General features: G+C 31.3%; 1 protein-coding gene across 2 annotated transcripts in view; it reads left to right on the top strand.

The window, feature by feature from the left end:
• The window catches only part of LOC139518919 (neuroendocrine convertase 1-like), a 35,459-nt gene extending 16,500 nt beyond the window's left edge, over positions 1–18,959 (top strand). Inside the window, exons 6-16 of one of the 2 annotated variants that reach the window (XM_071310606.1) lie at positions 716–792; positions 5,997–6,085; positions 8,827–8,999; positions 9,467–9,679; positions 10,158–10,258; positions 11,293–11,532; positions 11,840–11,997; positions 12,263–12,396; positions 13,612–13,752; positions 15,380–15,397; positions 18,840–18,959. In XM_071310606.1, coding sequence (XP_071166707.1) covers positions 716–792; positions 5,997–6,085; positions 8,827–8,999; positions 9,467–9,679; positions 10,158–10,258; positions 11,293–11,532; positions 11,840–11,997; positions 12,263–12,396; positions 13,612–13,752; positions 15,380–15,397; positions 18,840–18,917 — 1,422 coding nt within the window. In that variant the 3' untranslated portion in view covers positions 18,918–18,959. The remainder of the gene's footprint in view (positions 1–715; positions 793–5,996; positions 6,086–8,826; positions 9,000–9,466; positions 9,680–10,157; positions 10,259–11,292; positions 11,533–11,839; positions 11,998–12,262; positions 12,397–13,611; positions 13,753–15,379; positions 15,398–18,839) is intronic. The other variant, XM_071310607.1, reaches the window with a different exon arrangement.
• Positions 18,960–24,323: the final 5,364 nt, after the last annotated feature.

The following is a 24,323-nucleotide window of genomic DNA, read 5'->3' as shown; positions in this document are numbered from 1 at the left end:
AATCAAGGCAACAATAGTATACCGCTGTTTAAAAATCACAATTCGATTGAGAGAAAACAAATCAGAGTTACAAACCAAATTTGAAGGAAACACATCAACTTTAAGAGGAAAACAAAGAAATAACAGGAACACTGAAGTGTAACAAAAACAAACGCCAAAATAAAAACGAACTTAAAGTGTACGAAACTGACGATTCATCAAGAGTTATTAGTTGTACTGACCTTCAAGACAAATTTAATAGTTATTATTTGGAAACGGTATTAATATTGATCAACATTCCATCCAGGTTTACTTGAACCTTTGTAGCAAAAGTTATGTGGCCCTTAAATACATTTGACATTTGCATCTATATTGGACATTCCTTTTTTAAAGCAAAAAATGGACTAAATGGTTATTAGTAGATCAATTGAGATTGATATGTAGTAATGCAAGTGGCAAGAATACATGCAATCTGTCTTCAAATGTTGAACGAAGGATACATGTATACAAAATACGATTGCTGCATATCATTTTTGTCAGTCACTTTTATATAAAATTACAAAGCTTTTACATTTAGGTTGAACTCACCAGATAAGTTAAAACAATTTACATATATAATAAAGGAATGAAAAATAAAACAGGATGACTATGCAGTTCTCGAAGTAATTTATTAGCGAAAAAATGTTGCAAAAAATTTCTTTGAGTTTTGATGGTGCATATTTGTGAATGTTTGTAGGACCCAAAGGCCAGCACTGATTTAAATGACAACGACGATGATCCACAGCCTCGATATGATCCCACAAATGAAAACAAGTATGTTATCTCTTGGAAAATCTATCATTTTGCAATTTTATACTTTTATTTTAAATTATCAGTATATGTCATATAAGATCGTTATTAATATATATATATGACATTTTTAACCGTTCGAAAATAAGTTAATAATGGTTTGTAAATCGGTTGTTATAGATAACCTTTGAAATAATTAGTAATATTTTTGAAACATTTTTTTTCTATTTTAGTGAAGCTTAGCCGGTGGCGTGCATGTTGAAATTATCACTTATCATTTTTGGTGCGTGTCATTGAACAGAAGAAACAACCCGGTCCATTTTGTATTTGAAAAAGTTATCCTCATACATTAAACAGCGTCTTAAAAGCGATGAATTAAAAAAGAAATACACAACAACAATTGTATTTTTTAAATTTAATAATGGAAATGCATAGATAGATCGATAGACCAAATACAAAGAAAATGATAAGATATAGAAACAAAACAAAAAACGGGTTCAGGTTTGCCTAGATTCGAAAAAAAACCCAAAACATAGAGCTTAGGTAGCTTAAAAGAAATAAATTGTCAAGTTTCAAATTATCAAAATCTAGATGTTTAAAAGGTAGGACCATCTTCTGCATTTCATTCACCAAAAAACAAAACCTATCGGTTTTGAAAAGGTAACAAAATTTTAAAAACAGACTCTAACTCAAATATTTCAGTGAACAGGGATAAAGAAATCAATGGGGTAAAAGATTTGCCTACATTAATAAAACCAAAGAATCAAAATGTTATTTAGTACTAGACTTTGCTATATTGATTTACACATAGTTGGTTATGCATGCACATTTCCCATGTCTACCCCCTGTAAGTACTTTTGCAAACCGAAAGTGTTATTTTCCTAGCTAGTATGGATACAGATTTTCGATTTTGTTTTATATTACTCCTTGGTAGAGATGAAATAACCAAGAACACCAATAAACGACTATTGTCTTTAATTGATTCATCCATTGATATACTTTCAAAAATGTTATGGCAAACATTTGAATCAAAGAACTTTCAAAATGAAATATTGTATGAATGAAATGATGATGAATTGTCATCTTATTCAATTTGAGATTTTACTCCAAATTTGAAAAACAGTATAAAAAACCTGTTTTATGATGTAAAATTCAAATATAAGTAGTAGCTTTATTGAAACCTCTAATTCTATCATCAAGCTGTAGACCGATAGTTATCTTACCTCCTATACATTTCAAGGAATATTATTGGTTAAAAGCGTCATCGTGGAGACCGTGTATATTTGATATTAGGTTAGTAGGGAGGCGGGGCTTATTTTATACACGGTTAGTAGTGGTGTTACGTCCCTTTATATTCCATATTAGGTAAAAGGGAGGCGGGGCTTATTTCATACACAGTTAGTATGGGTTGTTACCTCCCTTTATAAAAACAAAACGGTACTGAGAAAAAAAATCTTAAAGGTGTCAACAGACGAAGAAATTGATGATTAAGATGGAAATAAATTCATAAAACGCAATTAAACATAACAAATTGTTATTGTTAACATCTGTTTTTGTAGGATCAACGAAAGTAGCTAGTTTCTTAATGCTAACAGTATCGAAGACTTGCTCATTTTGATAGGTTACTAGTTTAAATGTCACATGTTAAGACGGTATATATGGGCTCAGTAAATTCCATATGCGGATTCGAGCTTCGCTCTCACCCCATATAGAATTTACTGACCCCATATATACCGTATTAGGTCACTAGCACACTATGTAACTAATAATATTCTCTAGACCAAACTGTGTTTAGGTGTTGATTCATATCGTTTTCTGGGATTTCATCTTACAGTTATGTTGTAATTGTATGGAATAATATTATGAATTATTTTTAACAAATTTGATTCTTTATGGGATAGTCACATTTTAAACCATGTTTTCGATGGTGGTTAGAAAACGGCGGATAGCAAAAAGCATATTACACAACAAAAAGCATATTGCACGGTTAGTTTTAGAATATCTAAAAACCGATATACTTTGTGACGTCATGTAAGAATTTCACTGATATTGTTAATAGTTTTATAAAAAATATCTTTGATCGATTATTTGAAGAAAAAAATCTTCAAATACATAAGAAATAAAAACAAAAAGAGCAAAAAAGTAAATGGAATAACAACTAATATGTTGTTATTGTCTAGAAGACAATATGATACCTATAAAACTCCAACAAAATCAAATGACTATTTTGATACAAATATGGTCGGAAAATTAATAATACAAAAATTATAGCCTATTTATGAGGTCAATACAGGATATATCGAACCATAGAAGTATATCGACCTCGGTCTTCCTCCTCAGTCAATATACTTCTTTAGGGTCAATATATCATGGTATCGACCTTATACAAAGGCTATAATTGTATATTGCATCAATGTAAATATGTCGTAAATTGATGTGACTGTCATTAAGTGAGAGGGTTAGCGCTATAGAACCAGGTTTAATTCATAAAATTGAGAATGGAAATGGGGAATGTGTCAAAGAGACAACAACCCGACCAAATAAAAAACAACAGCAGAGGGTCACCAACAGGTCTTCAATGTAGCGAGAAATTCCCGCACCCGGAGGCGTCCCTCAGCTGGCCCCTAAACAAATATATACTAGTCCAGTGATAATGAACGCCATACTAATTTCCAAATTGTACACAAGAAACTAAAATTAAAATAATACAAGACTAACAAAGGCCAGAGGCTCCTGACTTGGGACAGGCGCAAAAATGCGGCGGGGTTAAACATGTTTGTGAGATCTCAACCCTCCCCCTATACCTCTAACCAATGTAGAAAAGTAAACGCATAACAATACGCACATTAAAATTCAGTTCAAGAGAAGTCCGAGTCTGATGTCAGAAGATGTAACCAAAGAAAATAAACAAAATGACAATAATACATAAATAACAACAGACTACTAGCAGTTAACTGACATACCAGCTCCAGACTTCAATTAAACTGACTGAAAGATTATGATTTCATCATATGAACATCAGGCACAATCCTTCCCGTTAGGGGTTTAGTATCATACCCTCATAACATATATGAGAAGAACATAACCCGTGTCATGCCAATAACTGTTTTTAGAATAAATGTGTTTAGTTCCGATGCAAAGACCTTACCAGTGACTCAATATTAACGCCAAAATATGCAATCTTTAATGACTTGACAACAGTATCGTAATTATATCCCTTCTTAATAAGTCTATTCAAAGGTTTTGTAAGTTTCTGAGGTGAATACTGACACCTTTGTGCTTTATAAAGAATATTTCCATAAAAAATTGGATGTGAAATACCTGAACGTATTAGAAGTCTGCATGTTGAGCTATATTTACGAATGATGTCTTTATACCGATGATAAAATTTAGTAAATGTTTTGACTAGTTTGTGATATCGAAAACCCTGGTGTAATAATTTTTCAGTAATACATAAATTTCTCTCGTTAAAATCTAAAACATTGTTACATACACGAGCGAATCCTACACGTTGAGATATATAAACACCGTAAGATGGTGACAAGGGAACGTCACCATCTATAACGGATAATTAACGATAGGAAATGAAAAATCATCCCTTTTATCATAAATTTTAGTATTCAGCTTTCCATTAGTGATATAGATATCAAGATCGAGAAAAGGACAGTGGTCATTGTTAGTATTAGCTTTATTTAAAGTAAGTTCAACAGGATAAATTTCATTAATATACATACTGAAGTCGTCATTATTGAGAGCCAAAATATCATCCAAATATCTAAAAGTATTATTAAATTTGTTTATCAGATGTTGTTTCGATGGGTCTTTGCTTATTTTTGTCATAAATTGTAACTCATAACAATACAAAAACAGGTCCGCAATAAGTGGTGCACAGTTAGTCCCCATTGGAATTCCGATAATCTGACGATATACGGAATCCCCAAAGCGAACAAAAATGTTATCTAGTAAAAATTCAAGGGCATATATAGTATCAAAGCATGTCCAATTAACATAGTTTTTTTGTTTATTGCTACTAAAAAATGACCTAAAAGAGTTTGAACATATATATTCACATTCTGATTTTTTGAATGCCCATTTAATTAGGTGTGTGATTTTTTTCTTAATGAGAATGTGAGGCAATGTGGTATACAGGGTAAAAAAAATCAAAACTTTGAACAGATTCAAAATCACCAATATAAGCATGCAATTTATCAAGTACTTCCAACGAGTTCTTGACACTCCAAAAGTAATTTATTCCACTATTTTCGAAGGCCTTATTTGAACAATTTATTATCAGGTTTTTAATTGTACCAAGTGTGCTGGTAAGAAGAATAGACAATTTAGTAGTTGAACAATGGCTTGAAGACGAAATAAATCTATATTTGTATGGGGTTTTGTGTAGCTTTGGAAGCCAATACATAGTTGGGACTTTCATTGTATTTGGCTCTGCTTGTAAGGCGGTGGCTAAAAGGTTATGTTTGTTACAGATTTCGTTTTCTGAAAATGGAGTCAGTTGGAATGTTGGTGAATTGGTGATTTCCTTTTTCAGAACCTCAATGTAAAATTTACGTCAAACAATAATAATATTATTAGCAGCTTTATCGGCCGGGACAAAAACAAATTTCTTGGCTAGTTCTTTTAGTTTATGTTTGATACGAGAAATAGGTTTATTGTGGTTATTGTTTATAGTAAAATGTTCTTTAAAATGTTGAATACGTATATCAACTATCTTCATTACTGAATTAAAAAAAGAGTCCAAAGATTTTTTGTCAGCTTTTTCCCGTTTTATCCATTTCATACAGTAAGTATGGAGTGAGTCGTGGATGATATTACGACACTCATTCCTGTTAATAATTGACGGGGGACGATATTTATGTCCTTTACTGAGGAATGATTTTAACTCTCGGTCTTGAACGATGTTAAGATCTCCTGTTATAACATGGGAAATGGGTCCATAAATATATTCGGAATTACTGCAATTACATGAAGTAGGTGTATTTTCACTGATACTACATTTGAAAATGCCTGTACCAAGTCAGGAATATGACAGTTCTTGTCCATTCGTTTTTGATGCGTTTTGTTGTTTGATTTTGCCATGTGATTATGGACTTTCCGAATTGATTTTCCTCTAAGTTCAGTATTTTTTTGTGATTTTACTTTTTGCAAGTAAACCACTAAACTACACTAACATCCAATTTATCTTTGATAACTATACCCATCTATCTTTACAGACATGGAACTCGCTGTGCTGGTGAAATCGCCATGGTAGCTAATAATTCAATGTGTGGTGTAGGAATAGCATACAATGCTAACATAGGAGGTAAACATATTTTTAAATCTTGTTGATTTAGGTGTAATACCACCAAATCATGGTACATCACATCCGGTTGTACACGAAAGTAGGTCGAAAAAAATATTCCCTTGAATTTGACCGTTGTAGGTAATTAATCCTACATTTTATTGCAGCAAAACCATATCTGTGTCATAAACATATGTCTTTGGTATTTCAAAACACCATTATTTTTTATTTGAGATTTCTATAGAAAATTTTGTAATCTTGAGGTTACATGGTGACAAAACCTTGTACACAGATAAAATAAGGTGAGAAATTTGATTGGTTTACTTCCAATGATGGTTATTTGTTTTATATGCAATGAAATGTTATTTGCAATTTTTTCTATAGAACTGGATAGGATAAAACTTTACTCATGCCAAGTATTTCTTTATTTGAAACAAAGATAAATTCTGCACAATTTTTTGAATAGTGCAAAGACTAATAGGTGAAAAATCAATGGTGGTATTACACCTAATATGGGAAGCTGTACATACACCTATGACCTTGTGAGTAATCTCATGTGTTAAAATTTCTTGCTATTTAAGTGAAATATTACAAAAAATTAAATATTCTGAGTGGATTGAGTCTCCAAAACACATTTTATGAGAAAATTGTATTGAAAAAGGACTGTACCATGAATATTCAGTTGACAGAACAAGCCATACTAAGTGTATATTATTTTATTTATTTATTTATTTATTTTTTGGGGGAGGGGCGGGGGGGGGGGGGGGTCTCCTTATTTCTTATATTTTGCTATAATATAACGTTTTTCTAGCAAAACTTTAATAAATATATAGTTATAAGTAGAGGAAATTATTTTTAATGCTGTAACGACAAATTTTTCACTAAAAGAGAAGCCTTTTATGTCCCTCTTTGGAACCCGGCGTAAATTTAATTTATACGCAAGAACTTATTGAAACCTCCTTGGAGACAGTAAACTTTTATATGGATTATTCATTCTGCTAAAATGCTTCAATAACTTATTTCTTATAACATTTCTGCCATAAATGAGTGAAAGTTACCCCATAAATTTTTATTTATTGGCCTGAAAAGTTGAAATTTTGAGGAAATGAGAGGTATAAATTGACCAAAAGAGACCTTATAAAGAAGACAAAAAGGTCCATTAGTGGTATTTATCTTCCTAAAATCATCTTGTGTATCATATACAATTGTTTGTAGGCAGATAAGATAGATATTTGATCATTTATTGGTCCACACTCTATTCTATCTTGATGCGGCTTGGTTTGGATTTGTCGAAGAAATTTTGCTCGAATCGCTGTAGATGTCGTCTTTCATTATACTAGATTTTTCTCAAACTATTGAACTGATTATGATAAAACTTCACAGAAATGCTTGAAATAACCAGTATTACAAAGGAAAAAAGTCACATTCAGTTTATTGAACAAAAATGTCTTCTTTAGTATAAACTAAATGTGTTTTATTTGTAATGTCAGACATATGTCTATGAGACATGTATTATTATTTTGTTTTGCTTTGTGTGATGGAAAATTTAATAATCATTGTAGTTTTTCGATTGGTCCCCTTTTTCAGTTAGAGTTGACAATGAAAAGAGTATATAGTGTACTTATATAAAAGTTATTCTATGGTACTATCTTGGGTAAAAGTGACGATTGAAACAAAAACGTTACAAGATTAAAGAAGTTTTCGACTTCGCCTTTTCGCGATTTTGCGTTTTCGACTTCGCGATTTCGCCTTTTCGCGTTTTCGCCCTATAGAATATGAAGGCGAAAACGCAAAAACGCGAAAACGCGAAATGGCCTTAACCGGCCACCATACTTTCATGATATTATTTTATTGTATTGCACTTTAAACACTTTTCATATAAACTCTTTTAGAATATCATCTGATGATGTTTGTCTCTAACGATTTTGTATTTTGTTACATATCAGGTGTAATAACAATCATCATTTTATAAAAATTATTAGCAAGTTGTAACTTCAATTGATCTACAATAAGTTCTAATGTAAATTCTTGGAATTCATGTTAATATTTTAGATAAATTCTTTCAAATTATTGTCATAATGGTGTTTGTCTCTCATGCGTTTGTATTTTGATCTATTTCAAGCGTCAAAATAATACTTATTTTAAATACTTTATTAAACTAATTAAACAACAAATGTGATATGGCGAGAGTAAAATACGTGAGCGGCAAAATTTGACACACACAAAATAACAACTATTATTTTGGTAAAACTGTCATAATACCAATCACTATATATAATAGCTATTTATAAGCCTGGTGTCTTCTATTGGATTTTACTGTACACAGAAACGTTACAACCTTTATGACCAAAAGAATTAATGTGAGGTCAACTTTTCCTGAGGAAGTTCCTTAATTAACAAACGCTTAATTTGAGAAAATAAGAGACTAACACTCGATAAGCACCGTTACCGACTAAGTGCTAGAAAATAAAATAATTCTTTATAAAGTTGTACCTTAGAAGTTTACATGATTCGTTTATGGCACTCTCAGTTCATGTTTTTTAATGATTTCATAATGTTGATCTTGAGGGAACATTTGTACCTTCGAAAAACTATTACAGAACCATCCAATTGGAGTACAGAAAATTATATCGTACCGTTATATTCTTTTATGGGCACGGATAGGTTCAATATTGACGTTTTTATCGCAATATTTTGTACTTGTGATATTTAAACGGTATTAAGAGCATACCCATACAGTCTTTATAATTATGTATATGTAGGTGTAAGAATGTTAGACGGCAGAGTAACCGATAGTGTCGAGGCCGAAGCCATCGCTTTCAACCACAAATATGTAGATATTTATAGCGCTAGCTGGGGACCAAACGACGATGGACAAACAGTAGAAGGTCCCGGAAAACTTGCTCAGAAAGCTTTTGAAATGGGAATTAAAGAGGTGAGAACGAAGAATGCCTATAAAGTTACAGAGTTAGAAATATTAAAACACATTGAAAAACTTGAGAACATATCGTATACATATTACGAATTATTGGGAATATAATTTTAATCCCGGTATCTATATTGAGTTTATTTACAATTGTAATAACTGGTAATATCATTTTTAGTTATACATTTTTTTTACATACTATACTATGTTTTAGCGTCTATAATAAAAATAATTATTAATTAAACCCATCCAATTCATTATTTAATACAAATGATTCTGACAGATAGGATTGAATTTATATCCCAAAAATCATCGCAACCAATGTCTTTTGATACAATTACTGAAAACTATTTCATATTTCTATTAGAATTAACGCATTAATATAATACACAACAAATTCATATAAATTGTAAAGCTGTACAGCAACTTCTACATTTTACTATATATGTCTTTTATATTCTTTAATTTCTATATAGGGTAGAGGTGGTAAGGGTGTCATTTATGTATGGGCATCCGGAAATGGTGGTCGTCTTGGTGACAACTGTGACTGTGATGGTTATACCGGAAGTATATACACCCTATCAATAAGCAGTGCCTCTCAAGCTCAACAAACCCCATGGTATGCTGAAAAATGTGCTTCAACCATGGCTACAACTTACTCCAGTGGTGCCTATAGTGATCAAAGAATTGTAAGCCCATTTGATGTGACTTTATGTCTGTATTTCAAAATGAAGCAACACCCATTTCACTTTTTTTAATACATTGCACTGTAATTATCCATTATGGAATTCAGTTTTTCTGTCTTACAGTGTACTATGCATAAAATCGGTGAGTTCTCATTTGTCAATTGTGTCTTTGTTTGATAAACAGTTATACCAATATTCTTTTTATAATTGGTTTTAAAGCCTAATTCGACTACCTTGTCTATTATGTTTTTATCTGTAGATCTTTTATTTGTTATATAGATCGGAGTGACAAAATCATCTGATCTCAATCCAGAACCAAAGCCAAAACTTTCATCCCATTGTAATAAATAAAGTGCGGTGTGATAAAATTTACGTAGAAAACATACCTTATAAAATAAATTCCGTAAATAATCTTGATTTGCTTGTGGGTACAGAAATATAAATATGCATCAGATATTGACTGATATAATACTTGTTACAGGCCTCAACAGATTTAAGAGGAACATGTACTACGTCTCATACAGGAACTTCAGCGGCTGCCCCTCTAGCTGCTGGAATATTTGCTCTTCTTTTAGAAACTAAGTATGTAATATATATCATTTGTAAACACATAGTCAAACAAACTATACATTTTGGTATGCGTTAGTTAAAATATAAAATACAAATTATGGGTTCTCCGAAAAATAATTCTTCACAATAAAGATTTAGTAATACTCTGTACACTGGTTTTTGAACATGTAAAACATGTTGCGACCTGTACCCTATACTGTTATATCAAAATAAACTAGAAATAATAACTATTATATTTGACATCAGGACATTGTCATTATTTATGTTTATAGTGAGGTAAATTATTTTTCTGCATCCGCAATAGAATAAATTTTTTATATCCTCAGAAAATTAAAGTTACCATGCTTCACTTAAACACACCAACAACATGTTTTTGTGACATCAAAAGTAATCAACTATGTTTAATGTTTATCATTATATCAAAATAATCCATTGATAAATCTAATTCGAAATTTTTCATTCAAACTTTAAACAAATTTAGTTTCTTACAAACACTATGAATGTCATTGCAAAATATATATCTAAATTGAATTGGAGTACTATGAAAAGTCAGTTTTTAATATAGCGGATTAGTATATTTCATTGTATTTTCACATATTCTTTTACCTTTAATGTTTATTTTGTTCACACATTGTTGTCAATATAATGGATTTGTATGCAACTGTCATACAAGTTAGAGGTTAATTTAGCTATAAATCTAAGTTTTATTCACAATTTGCTACATAAGGAAATGTATGTACCAAATCAGGAATATGATATTTGTTTTCATTAGTTTGGTGTGTTTGATCTTTTGATTTTGCCATTATGATAAGAGACTTTCTGATTTTAATTTTCATTGGATTTTTTTTTTGTTGGTACTCATCATTTACCATAGAGGATGAAAAGTTGAGAACCAGCATAATCCCCTGTTTAGAAAAAAACTGGTTCTATGTTTGAAATGTCTTTAGATTTGTGATCTGTAATTGTTTTCTTCCTGAATATAATACCGAATAAAATTTCTTATTTAGTTATTTACCTAATCATAACCAAATTTATTTATATTCCAGCCCCAACTTGACGTGGAGAGATGTTCAACATTTAGTTGCATGGACATCAGAATATTCAGCCTTGAAAAATAATGGTGGTTGGAAAAAAAATGGTGCTGGATTTTGGATTAACAGTGCGTTTGGATTTGGTTTGTTAAATGCAGCTAGAATGATAAATGCTGCAGATCCTAATGAATGGAAGCATGTACCAGAAAAATACATATGTTACGTTACATCCAATGATTTATCAAATCTACCTCAGTAAGACTTCGTTGTTATACTACTTTTTTTTCTTTTTCTGCAATTAAGTATTTTTGTTTATCGTTTGCCTTTAGATTGATTATTTTGAAAGATAAAGAGAACAATTTTGCTTACATTAGGTACTTCAGTTGAACCTCTCAAATCAATTTATAATTTTTAAAATATAGTTTTTTTATATTCTATGCTCGCAGGAATTAGTGCTGTTAGTGATTTTCTTTTTTCGTTTTCTTTTTGCTGTTAAAGACATATTGTCTAAAAAAGTATTTCATTTTATCTATAAAAAGTGTATTTTATTTGTATTTTTTAGAGATTTCCATAGTAAACAGGAAATAGAAATTGCACTAAAAACTGATGGTTGTAAAGGACAACCAAATGAAATCCGTTATTTAGAACATGTACAGTTAACTTTAACCATGGAATATTCAAAGAGAGGAGATCTGTCAATTAATATAACATCTGCAATGAGTAAGTCTTAGTTTGAAAAAGTCCTGGATTAAAGTCAAATCTAATGACATCATTAGCAAACATTGATTGGTTAAAGAAATGACTGTAGATTAAAATTAAATCCATGAAAAGTGAGGTGCAGACATTAGCACCATTAATATAATCCTATTTTCCATTATAAAAAATAAAATAATAATTAAACACACACAGCGTGTGTTACGTTTTCTATATGTCAGCAGATGAGATACGCTGTTCGCTTATTCCATTTTATATAACCTTCTTTTAGATACTGAAACAATGCTTTTATCTGAGAGACCACTCGATTCATCAGTGAAAGGTTTCAAAAATTGGAACTTTATGTCAGTGCACAATTGGGGAGAAAGACCGGATGGTGTGTGGAAACTAAAAATTAGAGACGGAGTATGTACTATATACCTTAAGGACTAATATTTCCTAAATTGAAGGTCGTACCTTAAACTATAATAGTTTACTTTTATAAATTGTTACTTGGGTGGAGATTTGTCTCATTGGCACTGATACCACATCTTCCTATATCTACCTACATTTATTGTTGAAATACACATAGACAAAAATCATCATCTTCCTTGCTTACGATTTCTGACACTTTTGCATGAAGTATTCTGTATCATCACTAATGATAATGATCAATATTTGTTTACAGTGGGTATCCGTAAAGATAATAATTTTGACAAAAAAAGTTCCTTCTTAAAGACCTGTTTCGATATAAACAGACAAATTGGTGCTGTTAATGTTAGTAAATAATGTACTACCTTGAGAATGTGTGTTACTCTTGTTTGTCAGTGAGTTTGTTATGAATTTTATACGTCTTTCATCCACTTTCATTCCTAAAGTCGTGGTCTTTTCGTTCATCTTTTTAAGTTGAAGGGTTGGAACCAATTATAAAAGTTAAAGAATTTGAAATTTCATATATGTTGGTTGATAATAACTTCTTAGACTTATACACTTCCATAATAATTTCTGATTTTGTTCCGTTATTCTTACTCGAATATCATGCATTTTAGTAGAACAATTGTCCTATTTTTACTAAAAATTTTTAATTAATATTTACCTCATAAAGGAAGATAAGGTAGAAAACAGTTGGGCAAAAATATAAAGGGAAGAAAATGAAATTTCCTGTAATAATGAGTTAACAGTGTTACAAGTAAATTGACTCATACATGATATAGATGTTGATAAATTTTATTATTGTATAGCAATATAATATTTCCAACAGAAAGTAACCAAAAGTAAGCGTGCAATAAATTCTAATATTGCACTAGTGCAATAATTCTTCCAAATTCATGACGTCATCAATGACAAAGTCTAATTTAAACCAATTTTTACTTTCAAATATTACATTGCTATACAATAAAAGGGTTATTGCATGAATATTGGGGGAATATTGTCCCTCGTAGAACATATATTGCACTCGCAAGCTCGTGCAATATAAAATTCTACTCGGGACAATATTCCCCAATATTCATGCAATAACCCTATATTATTGCAGAATTGACAACGTCGGTTACGTTTTGTTAACCTTTTTATTTTTGGCATATGCAAAGATATGACACTATTTTGGAAGCAGTTATATATTTTGCTCTACTTTCTTTTTAGAAAGGAGCAAAAAACACAGGAGTTATAAAAGCAGTTAAATTAGTTTTACATGGTACCAAAGAATTACCTGATCACGTGCACAGAGCAGGAGGTGCACGTATTTATGACAACAACTACAACAAAGTTATTGATGAACGAGAGGTAATATTATCTGAAAAAACATTCTTACGACCAAAACTGTTTTTTTTTTAAATACTAAACTAAACAACTAGAAACTAAGATATCCAAAACATGATTATAAAAATTGTAATATGTCCATGCCTTCTATTCCACATCTACTGAAGAAAGAATCATGGGATAGGAGTATCTAACAACGATAGTGCTGGCAGCTACTACTAAACACAATGTGTTCACAATGTTTCAGATACTTAAATACTACTAAAAACCTTACATTTCGTATTATTTCTGAAAGCAGTAAATGTTAAACAAAAAAACGTTCTGTTTATTAGTGCGCTTTAAATAGTTGGAATTTTTGTTTCCTTATGATTTTTTTAAAAAATGTTTGATAATTTACGTTCCTATAAGGTAGTCTCTGCAATAAGATATAACGTTCCCTTCTCTATTATAAACATCATTATAACGTTATCGTATCAGTCTGAAATTTTCCTAATAAATGAAATTGAGATAGACCAGTATAACAGTATCTAGTATAGTCAATACAATGTGTGTGTTTTTAATTCAAACACATGTATAATAAAGCATAAACGTTATCAAAATCATTAGTTTGTTAAAGTTTCTAGCAAAATTCTCTTCTGGCGCTAAGGAGATAAGGTAAAGTGACATAAACTAAAGAGAAACAACGAAAGATTGGATATAGAAGTATCAATTCTCCAAAAAAGGAATAATTTACATTACATATTTTCTGTGATAATTCAGATTAAAATATGCAAATGAGATTTATTCAACTCATTCTTACTTCACCTAACTTTAACAATGATCGTTGTTCCTCCTAAAACCTTCCATTAGAGTTTTTTCTTTACATATTAATTCTTTGACAGTTTCCGTTTAATTTCGTCACATATTTAAACTAAACTGAAGTTTAAAGGTTGACATAATGTTCAGACATTATAGATTTTTGTAGATCGTATGTTGACTTAAAGATGCCTTTTGATTCTTTGTTATGTATAGCTGCTGTCTCATTGACGTATAATACACATCTCATTTTACTCAAATTAAATTAGTTTAGCGTTCTTCAATAGTATAATTAATCAGTTAATAAGTGTCACCATTAAAACAAGTTTTTGTGTATCTTTTGTGAAGAAGTTGATTCGAAGAAGAGTTAAGATAGTTAAATCTTATCAGGCAATATCTATCATAGAGAATATTCAATAAAGAATCTTTTTTTGTTGATACTGAGTTGTAAAGAAAAATTACAGTTATCTTGATTGAGAAAATACTTTGACACATTAAAGCTAAAAAATAAAAGTCGAAACTAGTTTGTTTTTATTTTCCTCTCTTATATAGTAAATGTTAAATGCTCTTCAACTCTGTACTTGTTTGGCTTTATAACCTTTTTTATCTGAGCGTCACTGATGAGTCTTATGTAGATTATAATCCTGGTACCTTTAATAACAATAGAGATATATTTGTAGAGTTCTGTTGAAGAGTAATCAAATGTAAACCACATATTCACATCATTGTACAAAAATCTTGTAACAAGCTAGCTTTCCAGTCAATATTGGTTGTCAATTGTAAAATTATAGTAGCAATTAAAAAATACATAATGGCGAGAGTAGGGACATATTTCTATGATATCATATTATTTTAGTTGCTACATCCAGAAATGGTAAGAATACCAAGCTCTTAGAGGCTTTTCTTTAAGCTTTTGATCTTCTTGCATGTAAAATGATTGGAATGACATATATATTATTTTTATTATGAATGTTAGACATTCCGTCAAATTGAAACTGTTTATATAACATGTACAATAATTCAGACATCATTGCAAATGCAAAGGATTGACTTTAACGCTTATCATTAATTACCGTAGTTAATCTCAAAGTTATTTCAGTTCAATAATAATCTTTACAAAAGTAAATTTGAAGAATTAGGAGAATAGAAAACCCCTCTTATTCTAATGTGGACAATCAGACATAAAACACTTGATATTTAATGGCGGGTAACAGTTAGAGACATCAACTGATATCACTTTCGATGTTAATGGAGAATAGAGCTTTCAATTTTGAAGGAGCTGAGATTCAAATGTTTGGTTATGAGCGTTTTTGAAGTTTAATCCATTAAAGCGGCTCTGAAACATGAACTTTATTAACTGCAATTTAATATAAACTTCAAATAAAGGTACATTTCTATCATGAACTATACGAACAATCTGTTTCACGGTTAATATAAAAAAAAATTGAAGTGTAAAATTTAAATTAAGCTATTAACAGCCATAAGATATCAAGTCTTTCATGTCTTAATTAAAGGTTACAGTGGTTTACCGATGTTTTGAACTCGTGAATCAATTAAAAGAAATATACAATCCAAGATACTTAAAAATAAGAACAGAGGGAAATATCAAGAATTATTAACGGAGTCGAGCCGGTCAGAATATTATTTATGTGAAATCGTTTGACTAATCGCATGTTCATAACAAGAATTGAAACCTTGATATCTTAATCTATAGCTGTCTTCTGTGTTTCTGGTTTATACTATTCCCTTGACTTGCATTGATCTTTTATGCTTGAAATAAAAAAAATAATCAAGGATTTAAAACAATTATTGTTTTGAAATTAGGTGAATCATAATTTTTAGTAAACAAATCAGTAACGAACCGAGATCTTTGGCCGTGTTCACACCAAACGCCGTGTAGAGTAAACATGTTTACAATTAGTTTAGTGAAGTGTGCACTGGTTTCACATTATATTTGTTCACATCTATACACATTGTTTAGCTACCTGTACATAAGATTTGTTCTCACTTGTAAACTATGTGTCATTTAAATGTTCATTACGTAGAACTGAATTCAAAATTTTGGAACAATTTTTCTAGCGGTAAGGGAACAACCATTTGACTTCAAAAGGGTGGGTGGGGTGGGAATGGAAATATTCCGATCCCCAATTTGATAAAAAAAAAAATGATCATACAGATGATAAAAGAAATATTCTGAATCAAAGAGTTTCCCCATACATTATAGTGTTAAATATTGAAAAAAAATGTATTTGATCACCAGCATCGAAAAAAAAGGAATAAAAACGTACGCGCGAAAAAAAAATCTTACTCAGATAAAAAAAAATAACCCTCCCCCTTTTTAAGTTAAGTGGTTACTACTTTATTAAAGCCATTTTTGTAATTTGCAGTAGTTTGAATATACTAGAGATGTCTCGATTACGCAGTAGAAAACGTTAGCTGCAGCAGCGTGCTTACAGCCGAAAAAAAGGATTGAGTTATTAGGGATCTCTAAATTTTTATCTTTTCTGTTTGTTTCAAATGGTATTTCTTCTCCAAGGAGTATTTGGTAAAAGAATAGGGTCACGTTTTTTTAAATTTATTTTAAGTGTTATTTAACGGATTTGAGATACTAGACAAACATATCATTTACCCCACACTTTTTTTAGTCATGCATTTATGCGTGAACCGTTGTTTGAGTAAAGACCAGTGGCAAATATTTCTATGTACGTCAAGTCGATTCGGGAAGACCTTTTCAAATGAATTAGGCAGCAACTATTTACTTCATTTTTTAGGGAGGGAAAAGGAGGGGGGGTAGAGGGGCGTGGGCTATTGATTTTTCCAGGACAAATTTTGGTGACAAGTCGAAATCAATTTTAGCATTATATATATATAGTGGCAGCTGAGGGTGAAACAAACAAATTTTTTTTCAGGGCCAAAAACTGGAAACATTTTTTGTTTCCAAAACAAAATCCATAGCTCACCCCCACCCCCTTGCCTTTATGTTTTATACTCAACTATAATAGCCCCACTCCCATGCCTTTATGTTTTATACTCAACTATAATAGCCCCCCCCCCATGCCTTTATGTTTTATACTCAACTATAATAGCCCCCCTTCCCGAAAATCAATTGGTTCCTGCCTTATGGGTTCGGCAATGATGCTGCTTTGAGTCTTAATCAGGGGTTAATAAAGTACGCGAATTTGTTTTTAACAAAAAAAATCTGTAAAATTTAGACAACAATTTCTGTAAAGAACTATACTAATAATTATCAAAAATATCAATTTTACTCAAAAATAGTTTCCTCCTTAAATATATACACGGTAAAACTAATGTCCTAAATGCCTAGTTTTGTGTACACTTAACCTACACAAGGCCTACATTGACTATCGACTGTGTGTAGATAAAACATGATTTAAACTACATGTAAACATTGAGTTTTATCAATGGGAACGCAATTGTGTTTAGTTTACGTGTGAGTTACACTAACACAACACCGAATTTAGGTCAATGTGAACACGGCCTAAGTCGCATTTAATTACTCCTAACATGTACATGGTTTACTAGGTTTTGGATTAGAACCTGTTCTGTATTGAAATGCATTAGAATTAACTTAATTATTTATGGTTAAAACTGTTCAACAAAAACAGCAAAGGTTCAGTCTTACCATGAATAAACAGTTTAATTTTAGAGGCATTTATCTGAAATGCCTCAACACAACTTCAAACACTTGAATGCATTGTATTGTATGAAAACTACTTTTTTTTATTATTATCTTAGAATACATTATTATTCGTAAGTCAGTTTCCTATTTTAAACTCGCGTACAGCATATATTCAAATGTAGTAATAAGGGAGTAGTAGTTTAAATCACAAATCTCATGAATTGATTAAGACGACAATTTAAAGTATTAAACACTGAGGAAATATGATAATACATTAAAAAGTCATTTGATCTTTTAAAGAAAAAGAAATCACACATGTTACAAACTTGCTGTAGATTCATTTATAATCGTGGGCACACATTTTTGTAGATTGAGTAAAACTTGAGATTTTGTGGATATTTGAGTTCGTGGTTTTGCTAAATTCCACCTACAAGCCTTAACAAAATTTATATTTCATTGAACATTTAAATTCGATGTTCACATCTACCAACGAAATCAACTAAATTCGGTATCCCACGAATAAAATTAAATTCGCCTTAAAAAACATAGTAAAATATACTTTATTTAACAAACATGATAGCAGAACATTACACAAATAATGAAACTATTTCCTTTCATTTTTTCCGGTTAGATTGTTTAGTAGACTTTACAACTGAAATATTGATTTGTTTTTCAGAGAACAGGTTCTGTAGAATCCATTCTTCATGAGTTCCGTGATATGATGCACATTAAGGACACACGGGAGGTTTGGTGATCCTACCACTATGAATACGGTCAATAAAAAGACTAAAAGTGTTTTTGTTATTTATCACTTTATGATTCACTGAAAAATTCAGCAATTAAAGAAAAAATTCCCGAAAGGTACCAAGGGGGCCTTTAAAACACAAGTCAAACAATTACAGACTACACTATGGATAAAGACACACACCGAAAGTACACATAGCAATGGCAAGGCACAGCATACTAAACATTTGAAAACGCAAAACCAATTTAAAATAACTGCATTGGCTTTTGTGCCCTTGGACGATATTTTTAACTTTCGTCGCCATTAAACACGAACTTCATAAAAAACTGAGTGCGCTCTTGTGCTCCTGAATGATATGCCATTTCTGTTATAAAAGTGAAATTTGTCGCCATATAGGCTTCAGTAGTATACCGCTGTTAAAAATTTATAAATCGATTAAGCGAAAACAATCTGGTCAAAATCCGAATCCCTATACATCAACTATTAAAGTACTAATACAAAAACAAACGACAGCATACATAGAAACAGACAATTTGATAACAACTGCCATATTCCTGACTTGGTATAGGAAAATTTTAAGAAACAAAAAATGGTGAGATGAACCTGGTTTTAATGGCTAGTCAAACTTCCCACTTATATGGAAATGTTAATATACCGTTCAAATGACAAGTTTACTTGACGGGAATACAGTACAAATTAACACAAAAACACACGGGACAGGGAAATGCATAGATAGATAATATGATAGCACATTGCAATAAGTAAACCACAGAATAACAATGGACACATTCAATAAATTTACGACAATACACTGGTATACCCCATAGAATTATGAACTGTGCGTTATACGAATGTATCAGTGCCACACAAAGTGACGTTACAGGTAAAGTTTTAAATATAGAATCGTGTTAGTAATCATGTAATTATTTGTATTTTCTAACCATGTCGGCTTTTCCCTCTTTATCAAAACTGTGTGAAATACTGTGCATATAATTGCTTTAAACTAAAAATAATATAAATGAGCTAGCTGACCAATCATGCTTTTTTTCACATACACATAGAAAATGGAAATAGAATTCAAACCACAAACGATGAGACATAACACAATATCCAACCAGACTTACAAAAAAAACCATTATAACTAAATGAATGTTGGATGTATAAATACCGATACATGTCTAATAGCTATGCTAATTCAAACACGGCAAAACAGTTCTATTCGGGAATAGGTCGCGATTCAAGCTTCATGGAAATAGTTTTGTAATTGCTTTTTTTTGCAATCAGTCATATGGAAAAGATATACCTACATGTTTCCAAGTAATGCTCAACACAAATTGACGTTAACAGGTAACAAGTGTTTACGTTTTGTTAAAGCTTATTTCGTCCGGAAATAGGCTTACAGTCATACCACATCTTCATTTTTATATTACAGTAGATTATGAACGCAGTCTTAATTATCAACTGTACGGTCGAATAAGTTCCAAGATCTATATAACATTTGCTCAAATCATTAGATGTATCTGATACATAAAAAAGGAACGTCTATCAAGTAAGGTTTAACACTAAAGACATTATCCGCAATATCGAAATGTTATCTTTATGTTCCGTTAATGTACTTTTAAGCTGTTAAAGAGAATTTTAAAAGAATTAAAGATTATCTCTCGTGGCCCAATAGGAATAGTTTGCCATTACTAACCTTATCGTATATGATTATTGTCCAGTTTGGTGTTAAATTGAGCATATAGTTTCAGATAGGAATATAAAAAAGGAAAAGGTCACGGACGACGGCTATCTCCAATTAATTGCAAAAAGCCCACCTGACATTTAAGAAAAATACATCCAGCATGAAAAAAAGAATTTCATATAATAAAAAATTGCTTGATTGCCTGACGACTGATTCTAGAAACAATTGGATCTGTTTGAGATAATTTAACAGTTCTTTTAAATGAGAGAACACTAATTGCTATGAGGTTCTTTGCTAAAACCATAACACATTTTCGTGGCTACTTTTATATTGGTTAAAAGTTAAAACATCATTGATTGATGGATACCCGACATAGAATAAAAGATAGACGAAAGATACCAAAGGAACAGTCAAACTCATAAATCTAAAACAAACTGACAACGCCATGGCTAAAAATAAAAAAAAAAACCCAAACAACAGCACACATGAAACAAAATAGAAAACCATAGAATAAACCCGTCGTGTTGCTTATGTGATAACAAATCCGATAAATAGTCTAATTCGGTAGGTCACATTCATGAAAGGGAAGGGGATTGTAGTTACGACGTAAGGAACATATCCGATATCATTTGTGAAACGGTTATTCCATAACGGTCAACCAACTCGTGATGGCGTCCGTAAAATTTACGATGGGATGATTTCATAATAAATAAGTCATTTATCAGGCAACGCAAATCCCAATCGATCATTTCATGTCCTGTATTGCCATACTGGAATGATAGCTGATCACATACCATGCCCTTCATGGCATTTAAGTGTTGGTTCGAAAATAAAAATATTTCAATTTTGTATTCTGATATTCAAAATTCATCTTTGAAATATTTTCAAGAACTTTTTATGAACATTTTGTTACAAGTGTCAATGAAAGCCATAACAAATGACATCAACACAAAATAGTCAAGCAAATCAAGGCGACAGTCGTTTACCAATGTTCAAATCTCGTAACGTCAGTATCAAATCAAAATAACAAAACCTTGTATAGAAAACAATTGAATCGGAATTCTTTACTCATCCGATCCATGCAAGTTTGTTTTCTCACCAAAGGCAACTACTGAAAACAAACATGTACGTTATGTGAAATTATTTCAGCCAACAACTTTTAAGATACAGATAATATATATGGAAAGATTTCTTATATATAATGGGATTAGATGTTATTTCCACAATAAAAGTGCTCAACAACAAACTTTTAACATTAGATAGGTTTAAAACTGGGCATTTTGATGAGTGTGGCAGTTTTGTTTAAATGAGCCAAGTGGTTTCAAATATAACATTTTCAAAAATTTAAAATGAATGATGAGTTATATCAATAGCTCACTGACACTTCGTTCCAGATGATGTAAAGCATTGTGTTTTCAAACGTCCAAATGAAACATTTTGTGACAACCTGATCTTAATATTCTTATGATTGTGACAGTTAAGTTGAAATTATAATCCAAGTGGTTTCAGAGAATAACATTTTTGAAAGTTTATAAATGGATGATGAGTTATGATCATTAGCTCACTCTGACTCTTTGTGTCAGATAATGTAAAACAAGTCCAAATGAAACATTCTGGAACAACCCCATTTAAATTTTCTGATAACTCAACTATATGAAAAACAAGGGCATGTGTCCAATTGAAACGATGTCTAAATAAAGGCAACAGTAGTATACCGCTGTAAATCGATGGAAAAAAAACAAAATCGGGGTAACAAACTAAAACTGAAGGAAACGCAATAAATATAAGAGGAGAACAACGACACAACATTAAAATGTAACACACACAGAAACGGACTAAGCATTAGACATAATCCGAAGAGAATAACAAATAAAACATCAAAACCAAATACATGAATTTGGGATAGAAAAGTACCATGACACGTCTTATAGTAATCTCAAATATACAGATTTCAGAGAAAACAAACGACACAACGGAAACACAAGGTTAAAATGTAACACACACAGAACGAACTATAATATAACAATGGCCATATTCCTGACTTGGTACAGGACATTTTTTTAAAAAGAAAAAAATGGTGGGTTGAACCTGGTTTTGTGGCATGCCAAACCTCCCGCTTTAATGGCAATGTTAAATATAACATTAAAATGACAACATAACATTACAGGACTACAATACAAATAACAAGAACATATTAGACAAAGACAAAGGCAAAAAATAGTCACACCCGACTTAGTCAAGGCCTCAACGAAAAAAGTGAAAAAAAGTGACAACACATACAAAGTGGTAAAAAGGCACATAAAATGAAGTCACATTTGAAATTCTAAAACAGCACACAAAAAATGACGTCACATTTGAATGACTAAAATTATTTCTCAAAAATAAGATAGAATTAGGATTGATTTAAGATTATATTTGAACTAAATACTGATATTACATTTAATAACAATGAAAATTGCAATACTTATTAATAGCAAACTGAGGTAGCAATTAACTGTATTATATAGCTATGTCCGGTTTGTTTTAAATCTAACTGAAAACGTAAAACATTGTACAAATTACGTTGAACCAAATCAAATCTAACTAGATATCATTGAGATGGGAGCCATCTCTGTGGGCCTCGCTGTGAATAATGTGCATTAAAAAATTGTATCTTTACCATAGGACATGGGTTTGTCAACTGAAATCAAAGTTTTTGACCTTGACCTTTGACCTATGAAGTTGTAAATAAATTATGACACACCCTTTGGTGTTGGTTTATAAACATGTCAAGTATAAACTTTGAAATGATAAAGGTTCTCAAGATATAGAGCGGACACGATCTTTACCATAGGACATGGGGTTGTCAACTGAAACCAAAGTTTTTGACCTTGACCTTTGACCTAGGAAGTTGCACATAAATTATGACACACCCTTTGGTGTTGGTTTATATACATGTCAAGTATAAACTTTGAAATGATGACGGTTCTCAAGATATAGAGCGGACACAATCTTTACCATAGGACATGGGGTTGTCAACTGAAACCAAAGATTTTTTACCTTGACCTTTGACCTAGGAAGTTGTACATACATCATGACACGCCCTCTGGTGGTGGTTAATAAACATGTAAAGTATAAAGTATGAAATCATAATGGTTCTCTAGATATGGAGCGGACACAAAGTGTTACGGACGGACGGACGGACAGACGGACGGACGGACAGACTGATCACTATAGGGGAACGCCTTTGGCGGGACCCTAATAAATGAAGGCGGTGATTAAATTTCTTTACCATAACACATGAATATAATAGAAAAGACGTTAAGAAATTTGACAAAATCCGATGAGAATTACAAAGACAACATTAAAACTAAATACATGAATTTGGGATAGAAAAGTACCGTAACACGTCTTATAGTAATGCGAATTCACACTCAGCAAAACAGTCACAATCCTTAATAAGTCATGTTCGGTTACTAAAAGTTAAATCATACTATAGTATTTCAAGCTCATTAAATCATGATATCGTGGATAGAGAGTTGTCTCATTGGCACTCATACCACATTTTTTTTATATATCTATAAACAAATTTATTTGTCATATAACTGCAAAGTTCACTCCATAACGACCATATGTACAAAGCATAAAGCTGATGTGACCCTTTAATACCTTAAACACAAATTTAACAGACCTTAGTCCAAAACTTCAGCCTACCTCAAGCTTAAACTTGCAACCCTTAAACCTGTGGCTGG

The sequence above is a fragment of the Mytilus edulis genome, chromosome 4 (assembly GCF_963676685.1).
Source record: "Mytilus edulis chromosome 4, xbMytEdul2.2, whole genome shotgun sequence".
NCBI lineage: Eukaryota > Metazoa > Mollusca > Bivalvia > Mytilida > Mytilidae > Mytilus > Mytilus edulis.
The sequence above is the reverse complement of the archived record's forward strand: the minus strand, read 5'-3'. Positions and strand labels throughout refer to the sequence as shown.